Here is a 9,155-nt window from a genome sequence, read left to right on the forward strand (position 1 = left end):
AAATATTTGGGTGTAACATGAATATATTTGGGTGTATTGTTTTAGAATATTCAGTGTATATGTGCTGATAAGTTTTGCATAATTCAAAATTCTTTATCTTCCCCCTCATCTTTTGCTGCTTCTTCTTTTTATCTTCTTATTTCATATTTTCATAATTCTTTTTGGGAGAAAAAATCAAACAAAGAAAAAAAATATAATGTTGCAAAATCAATGGAAAGAAAATGAGAAAAAAATGCAGCAACAACAACAGTAATAAAAAAACGACGATGAAAACAAAACACCCGAAGAAAAAGGAGGAAAAATGCAAAGAAGAAGGAGAAGAAGAAGGAAGAGGAAGAGGAGGAGGAGGAACTCGGAAAAAAAAAACGACGGTTGTGGTTTTTATCGAAAAAGAAGAAGAAGCGTCTTTCATAATGGTGAGTGAGTATGCTATGGAAACCGTTGAGTAGTTCACATGTTAACACGCTCATATGAGTGGGTGTCTTTTTTGTTGGATTTGACCCAACTTATATGACTTATAAACTAAAATGACTTGTATGTATAGTAGTTCTGATATACAGACTATATTATCCTAAAATAATTTTATAAAGATCAAATTTTTTTTTTCAGAAATTATTTTTGTCCTTTGAGTAAATAATCACGATCTCGGTTTAGTATTTTTTTTTAATAAAGTAGATACATGGCAATCTTTTTTAATTTATTGAAAGTATAGGAGACACCAAGTTTAATTACTAAAAAACACATGCACACAAAGTATAATTTCAAAATAATGAGTTTTAAATGCTACTTTTTTTTATATCATTTTCTAATGGTTTGATAAAGTTTAGAAAAGCAAGAAGAATATATATGGAGAATGTACACTAAGAGTAATATTTATCTTTATTTTGATGGAAAGAAAAAAAGAATAGACCCACCAGCCACCCTAATAATTTTGAAGTACATAAATATAATTGACTCAAAACATAGAACGTTTGCAGAAACATTTATACGAAAATTAATTAACAAATGGACTAAAGAAGTGTATTATTTAACAATATTAATGCATGGTGTGTTATGAACTTATGTAAATTTGAATATCTGCAAAACATAGATCATATTTTGCATGAAAAAAAAAATTACAAAACGCAGGCTGCATTTGATATGGAGGATACAATTACTAAAAAAGGTGTCCTCTATATGTTGATATATTCAGCGTTTGACTACCTCGAAACTACCCAAAACACAACCTACGTTTGATAGATGGCAAAAGCAAAGGGAAACTTGTGTTTTCCAAGAGCTACGATGCATGGTGGATGGGTATTGTGCAACATAGCCATGGTGGATAGGTGTTGTGCAACATAGCCGTTGGGGGTCTTTATAATAAACGCAAAATGCAGCTTCATTGTTTTAAAAGTGAGTGCCGTGATTTTTGCGGTAACATACAGTATAGTTGAACCTGCATTAAATTTTTGCAATAATAGATTTTATTTTTATCGACGGGTCTGCTTCAACCAACGACTTAATAGCATCTGCAATTGTGTCTGAGTCCAACTTGGCATGATCTTGTGAAATCGTCCCTATGGTGCACGTGTGTTTGCCATTGTATCTCATAATCTCTCAACAAGCTTTCTTTCGAATCAAGCTAGCTTGGATAAGCCAAGTCGCACCCTACACCATAGCCCTTGCATTTTGCATAGAATGTTTGCGGCTCAAACTCATACACAGTGCAATCAACTCCTCTAGAGATAGTGTAGCTTTTGATTGTAGATATCACTGACTCTCTATAACCAAATTCCATTCCGATACTAAACTCACCATCTTTCTCCGCAATGTTGCCTTCACCTATGACATACGAACCACCATCAATCGGACAAGGCAAAAAAAAAAAAAAAACAAATGGTAGTCATAACTTTAATTAATAATCATAACATACCCATATTTGCATACTTAGGAAATTTCGGGGAATGCATGACTTTGAGATCCAGAGTCCGCATAAAAGACGGAACACCAAAGGGGTGTTGGCTTACAATCGCATCCGTATCATTTTGCACTGCCGGATTGCCTACTAGGTCTCCGTCATTGTTTTCGTCTTCGACTTCATAGTTGGTTTCGAACTCCTCTTCACTATCGTTGTTATCTTCTTCCCAATCTATATCCTCGAGCTCATCAACATTGACTTCCTTGCTAACCGCATCCAGCCCCGCATGCTATTCGAACTCAATGTACAGCTCTATCATCGGCACGTGAAAATTGGGTTTGTTGATAAATACAGAACATTTGCTGCATACTTGCGTCGTCAGTGATGGACATTATTTGAAACTGTATCAGCCCACTAAATACTTGTACATGATTTCTGTATAAAATATTGCTCACCATTTTCGAAATATGACTTTGTATGTTATCACAAAGACCATTTTGCAACTCTACAAAAGTCATCGTACATGGAATAGCAAATGAAAATGGACATTCACAAACAAAAGTCACTCCTCCGTGTGTGTCTGGTATAATATCACCGTTATAATACACTCGTAAATTTGCAATACCTTCTGTTCCGTGCGTATGAGGCCGAGGTATAGTGACTTCTCCTGCTGTTGATCGAGTTTAGGTGGAAGAGCTATACGTCGGCTGAGCTGGAACATCGCGGCGGGAGCACCTGCGAAAAGCACTCCAACGCTCAAGTAAGAATATGAGTTATGAGAAAATGAGGATAATAAATCAGAGTGAGTTATGTGACCTGTTTTACTCCGAGGTTACCTCTCTGCTTATATAGGCGTTTTAGGTTTGTTCGGTTATAGCCTATCTCGGGATTCTCCGTTTTTGCCGAAGTTATCCTTAGTGATAACGTTTGACTTGTTAATTACGTTTCCGAGCTTTGCATAGCTCATCCGGATTTGGAGGGTTTGTTATTATTTGATTATGGTATATTCTCCTCATTCCGAGATATGAGGCATGGATACGGTCTGAGAATCTCGCAAAGAATCGTTTGGTGGCTTCTTTGAAAAGGTCCTTTTAGGGTTATCAACAAATAACCGTTCTCTTTTTTGAATTTGTTGCACGTGGCCGAGTTATAGCGTACGCGGCCGACTTATACGGATGGATCACAAACTGCTCTGTTTTGAGTTTGCAAGTGGCCGAGCTATAACTTACGTGGCCGACTTATAAGGACAGGCCAGACCTAATCTCCGAATTATAGTTTGTATTTGCCGAGTTATAATGACCAGATCACCTTCCATAACCTTAACTTTATCTAACCCGACCTTTTTGACACACCTAATTGCTAAAAAACTCACAACTATGAAATATATACAAAAAAGAGGAATAGAAGTAGAAGTGAAGAAGGATAAAATTGTGTTTTATATTTATAAATAAGACTCTTAACTATACAAAACGCAATCTGCATTTTGAGACTTTCAAACATTTTTTTTTTGACAATAAACAAAACGCAAGTTGCGTTTAAATATTGCCCATTTCAAAAACGTAAGTTGTGTTTGGCTAATATCAAAAGAAAAAAAAGGAAAAATCTGACACTACTAAACACAATTTGTGTTTGATTATTTTCATAAACAAAAAAAAAAATTAAAATACAGCTTACGTTTTGTATCTAACACTATAGCCGTAAAAATTTTTAACCGTCTATTTTATTGCATTACATCATAATTTTTTCTATTTGAAAAAAAATGAGCCACATTTATAAATGAACCATTAGTTAAAAACAAAATTCTGAGTCATAGATAATAAATGAAAAATTAATAAAGTAGGTAAAATAAATTATAAATTATAATTTTGTAATAATGCAGATATCTTTTTTTTTCTTGTCATGGACAGATATCCTAAAGTAGGACTTTCGGCCCTTAAGCCCATCATTTGAAAAACAGTGGAAAAGGCTAAAAAAACGGAGAGATGAACAGTAAAACTTTTGGAACAACATAATAAAATTTGACGACAGACAAAGAAAAAATTGAATAGAACAAGTGTCCAAAGTGTGACACAGAGAGATTACATTTTTTCTCCTTTGGTTTACTGAGAGGTTCTTGGTTTTTGAATGGATGAGTGAAATAGTAGGTTCTTCTGATACGTACAAGAATGATTATTAATTTCCATTGGAATGTGAAGCATATCATAGATACATACATTACAGTTCGATTTATAACAACTCCCTCCTAACATTAACAATCGTCAAGAATAAAAAGCAAAAAGTAGTAGAATTGAATCGCATCCATATCCATATTATATTCACTTTTTTTAAGACCTCAAACTAACACAACACTCCTTCAGCTTGAGCTGACTGAGTGCTTCTCTTTCTACCTACGCCACCACTCACACCATTCACAACCACTTCTCTTCTTTCTTCTTCCTTGAAAAAAATGCGTCTCCTTTGCTTTCTTGTGGTCTTGTTACAGCACTACCATCAAACCTTCTCCGCAACCATGTCGGAGAACCGTGCTCTTCTCTCTCTCAGAGCCGCCATCACTGATGCAACCCCTCCCTCTCTCTCTTCCTGGAACGCCACCACCCCGTACTGCTCGTGGCTCGCCGTAACCTGCGACCACCGCCGCCACGTCATTGCCCTCGACCTCACTGGCTTCGGCCTCTCTGGTACGCTCTCCGGCGATGTCTCCCACCTCCCCTTCCTCTCCAACCTCTCTCTCGCCGACAACACCTTCTCCGGCCCCATCCCGCCTTCTCTCTCGTCACTCTCCGCACTCCGATTCCTCAACCTCTCCAACAACGGCTTCAACGGAACCTTCCCCGACGAACTCTCTCGCCTCAACAACCTTCAAGTTCTCGACCTCTACAACAACAACCTCACCGGACAGCTTCCTCTTGCCGTCACTCAGATGCAGAACCTCCTGCATTTGCACCTAGGTGGCAACTACTTCTTCGGCCAGATCCCGCCCGAGTACGGAAGCTGGCACCGTCTCCAGTACCTGGCTGTTTCCGGCAACGAGCTCGCCGGACCTATCCCGCCGGAGATTGGGAACCTCACCAGCCTCCGGGAGCTTTACATTGGCTACTACAACACCTACACCGGCGGCATTCCGCCGGAGATCGGAAATATGTCGTCGCTGGTTAGGTTCGACGCTGCCAACTGTGGATTAACCGGGGAGATTCCACGGGAGATTGGAAAGCTCCAGAACCTCGACACTCTGTTTCTTCAGGTGAATGCGCTTGCAGGTTCACTGACGAGAGAGATTGGGAATTTAAAGAGCTTAAAATCATTGGATTTATCCAACAACGCACTTTCCGGCGAGATTCCGGCGAGTTTTGCGGAGCTGAAAAACCTAACTCTGCTGAACCTGTTCAGGAACAAGCTTCACGGTTCAATACCAGAGTTCATTGGTGAGTTACCAGCATTGGAAGTGCTTCACCTTTGGGAGAACAACTTTACCGGAAGCATTCCTCAGGGTTTGGGAAACAACGGGAAGCTCATCGACGTTGATCTTTCTTCCAACAAGCTGACTGGGACGCTTCCTCCTCACGTGTGTTCCGGTAACCGCCTTCAGACTCTGATAACTCTGGGTAACTTTCTCTTCGGTCCAATCCCTGAATCGCTTGGCAAGTGTGAATCCCTCAATAGGATCCGAATGGGTGACAATTTTCTCAATGGTTCAATCCCAAAGGGTCTCTTCGGCCTTCCGAATATCTCGCAGGTTGAGCTTCAGGACAATCTTCTCACCGGTCAGTTTCCTGAAGCTGATGCTTTCTCTGTGAATCTCGGTCAGATTAGTCTTTCTAACAACCAGCTTTCTGGGCCGTTGCCACCTTCCATTGGGAACTTCTCCGGCATGCAAAAACTCCTCCTTGATGGCAACAAGTTCTCTGGTCCGATCCCACCGCAGATTGGGAGGTTGCAGCAGCTGTCCAAAATTGATATCAGCCACAATCTTCTCTCGGGTCCTATTCCGAAAGAGATTAGCCAATGCAAGTTGTTAACTTTCGTTGATCTTAGCCGAAATGAGCTCTCTGGTGAGATTCCTAACGAGGTCACCGGAATGAGGATACTGAATTACTTGAACCTCTCCAGGAACCATCTTGTTGGTAACATTCCTTCGTCCATATCCACAATGCAGAGCTTGACTTCTGTTGATTTTTCGTATAACAATCTCTCTGGTTTGGTTCCTGGCACCGGCCAATTCAGCTACTTCAACTACACCTCTTTCCTTGGAAACCCTGATCTCTGCGGACCCTATTTGAGTCCTTGCAAGGATGGTTCTGGCAGTGGTGGCCACCAAAATCATGCTAAAGGCCATCTCTCTTCTTCTTTGAAGCTTATAATTGTGATAGGATTGCTTGTGTTCTCCATTGTTTTTGCAGCTGTGGCAATCTTAAAGGCTAGGTCTTTGAAGAAGGCAAGCGAGGGTCGCTCTTGGAAATTGACTGCATTCCAACGTTTGGACTTCACGGTGGATGATGTTTTGGATTGCTTGAAAGAGGACAACATAATAGGGAAAGGAGGTGCAGGCATTGTGTACAAGGGCGCAATGGCGAACGGGGAGCAGGTTGCTGTGAAGAGGCTTCCAGCTATGAGTAGAGGCTCTTCTCATGATCATGGATTCAATGCGGAGATTCAGACATTGGGGCGGATCCGACACAGGCACATTGTTAGGTTACTAGGTTTCTGTTCTAACCATGAGACCAATCTTTTAGTGTATGAGTACATGCCCAATGGAAGTCTAGGTGAAGTTCTTCATGGGAAGAAAGGGGGGCATTTGCATTGGGACACAAGGTACAAAATTGCTGTAGAGGCTGCAAAGGGTCTTTGCTATCTACACCATGATTGTTCACCTCTCATTGTTCATCGAGATGTGAAATCAAACAACATACTTCTTGATTCTGGTTTTGAAGCTCATGTTGCTGATTTTGGGCTTGCCAAATTCTTGCAAGATTCTGGAGCATCTGAGTGCATGTCCGCAATTGCCGGATCATATGGATACATAGCCCCCGGTAATGCTCAAGTCCAACATCATAATAGTTGATGAATTATAACTTTTTAACTTGAATTTAATGTTACAAATTTCCTTATTTTCCCTATCACTAGTTTACATTTAATCATTATTGCTCAGACCATGTCTCTTTGACCAACATTATGGTTTAGGTGTAGATATCGCGGCTATTCTTATGACTCTTAATCAACTTGAATTTATCTTAACTTTGATTTCCTGTCTAACAATTCTCTCTTGATTAGTCCCCTAGTTTGATCAACATCTAAGATAAGTGCTGAAAGTAAATGTTAGGTAGCTCAGCAGGTAGACGATTCTTTTGATTCTTGACCATAACCACACACCTATAGCTAGATAAATTTAAGTTCTATATTAATTCAAATCAGGAAACTGTTGCTGATTGCCGCTAAAATGTTATATAAAACGGTCAACTCTACTGTGTACTGATATAATTCCCCCCGAAAACATTTTTTATTGCAGTTTGTAGTTAATGTGGCTGCTTGGTTAAGTTTATGATATAATCAAAATTTAATATGTGACTGCAGAGTATGCCTACACATTGAAAGTCGATGAGAAGAGCGATGTGTACAGCTTTGGCGTGGTCCTTTTGGAGCTCATAACAGGGAGGAAACCAGTTGGAGAATTCGGAGACGGTGTGGATATTGTGCAGTGGGTGAGGAAAATGACAGACTCTAACAAGGAAGGAGCTCTCAAAGTTCTTGATCCAAGGCTTCCCTCAGTTCCCCTTCATGAGGTGATGCATGTTTTCTATGTAGCAATGCTGTGTGTTGAAGAACAAGCAATAGAGCGTCCAACTATGCGTGAAGTTGTTCAGATTCTCACAGAGGTTCCAAAGCCTCCTGGGTCTAAACAAGGAGACTTAACAATTACAGAGTCATCTTTGTCTTCATCAAAAGCATTAGAGTCTCCAAATGCAGCCTCAAATGATCATGAACATGAACATGAGCATGAGCATGAACACCCCCCTCAATCTCCACCAACTGATCTTCTAAGCATTTGAAGTGTTATCACTTATCAATGTGCTATATGTTTGAGTCATATGGGGATGATTCATTAATTGTAGTTCAAGTTTCCCTTGGGTTGAGTTATGATAGTTATTTATCCATTTACTTTCTTTTCTTTTCTTTTAATCTGTTCTTTCTGTGTTTGTTCATGGGAGTTGGGGATTTCTCTAACTTTAAGGTGGTTAATGTATGGATTTCAGTTTCTAATGGTTGAATTTGTACAGTAGGTTTGATGAGGTATTTAAATGATTTTCTCTCTTATATAAAATTCACTGCCTTCACCATCATGATCATGCTAGTAATGCTTTTATGGGACTGCTGGTTCTGTGAGCAAAGGTGAACATCAAGAGGGAAGGGTGATAGTACTGTTTTTTTGGGAGTATCAATGACAGGTAAGGTGAAAGGGACACTCAATCACACCAAGGACCAAGGTCTGTTGGCCATGAATGAATGTCCATGTACTATGCATGGTTTTAATGTTTTTTTTTTTCATAATATTATAATGATATTACTATTGATGATAACAATTGATGAACTGAACCCTTTGAATGAGTGGATAGGTACAGAAAGAGCAGTGTGTAGTAACTGATTCATTGCCCATGCGATGAGGCCTTTTCCTATGTGAGGGATTCTTGTCTTTTTCTCTTTTACTGTATTAGTCTATTAGATTAAACAAAGAGATTAATTTTACATAATCATATTTTTATCTTATAATATTAGCATAAGGATAACTCGAGTTGTGGAAGAGTGGACCCTGATGACTTACCGTTCAGAAATAAGGGGTAGATGAAAGGTATCCACGTGATGCTAGCAACAAAATATTGATTTGATGTGAAATCCAAGTGGTCCTTCATTCTGTATTCATCTCGAGACAAATTTTCCTTGTTTTTAAGTAACATTGAAACAGTGGCTTGTTCTTGGAGATTCAAATTTTTCTATAGTTAGTGTCCAAACAAACCCCTTTGCATGGATGCATTAGTTGGTGAGGGTCGCTTTGGTTAGAGTTAGCATGGAATTAGGCTGGTTGGTGCATAATGTAATAACAAAGGAAAAGACATATTTGTAAGTTAAGAAAATTTTTGCTATAATATAACTTGCCCTCTGCCATTTCCTGAAAGGAAAACCAGGACAATTTAAAATTCTAGTACTTTATCGGTTGGGGTTGTTGTATCCCCTATCATCATCTGTACTATAAAGTCTAATATAATGA

The 9,155-nt window shown here is 39.3% G+C and overlaps 1 protein-coding gene across 1 annotated transcript; it reads left to right on the forward strand.

The window, feature by feature from the left end:
• The first annotated feature begins 4,197 nt into the window (after positions 1–4,197).
• LOC130981990 (leucine-rich repeat receptor-like serine/threonine-protein kinase BAM1) lies at positions 4,198–8,297 on the forward strand. Its single transcript, XM_057905779.1, has 2 exons — positions 4,198–6,924; positions 7,466–8,297. Exons 1-2 carry the CDS (start codon positions 4,344–4,346, stop codon positions 7,939–7,941), a joined length of 3,057 nt encoding a protein of 1,018 aa, XP_057761762.1. The 5' UTR covers positions 4,198–4,343; the 3' UTR covers positions 7,942–8,297.
• Positions 8,298–9,155: the final 858 nt, after the last annotated feature.

Source organism: Arachis stenosperma, chromosome 5 (assembly GCF_014773155.1).
Source record: "Arachis stenosperma cultivar V10309 chromosome 5, arast.V10309.gnm1.PFL2, whole genome shotgun sequence".
In the NCBI taxonomy this organism is placed as follows: Eukaryota; Viridiplantae; Streptophyta; class Magnoliopsida; order Fabales; family Fabaceae; genus Arachis; species Arachis stenosperma.

What these genes read in the sequence shown, in the direction of transcription:
- LOC130981990 (XM_057905779.1), top strand. Translation starts at nt 4,344, where the DNA reads ATGCGTCTCCTTTGCTTTCTTGTGGTCTTGTTACAGCACTACCATCAA. An exon ending in ATATGGATACATAGCCCCCG is followed by an intron (nt 6,925 to 7,465) that starts GTAATGCTCAAG and finishes ATGTGACTGCAG; the next exon opens with AGTATGCCTACACATTGAAA.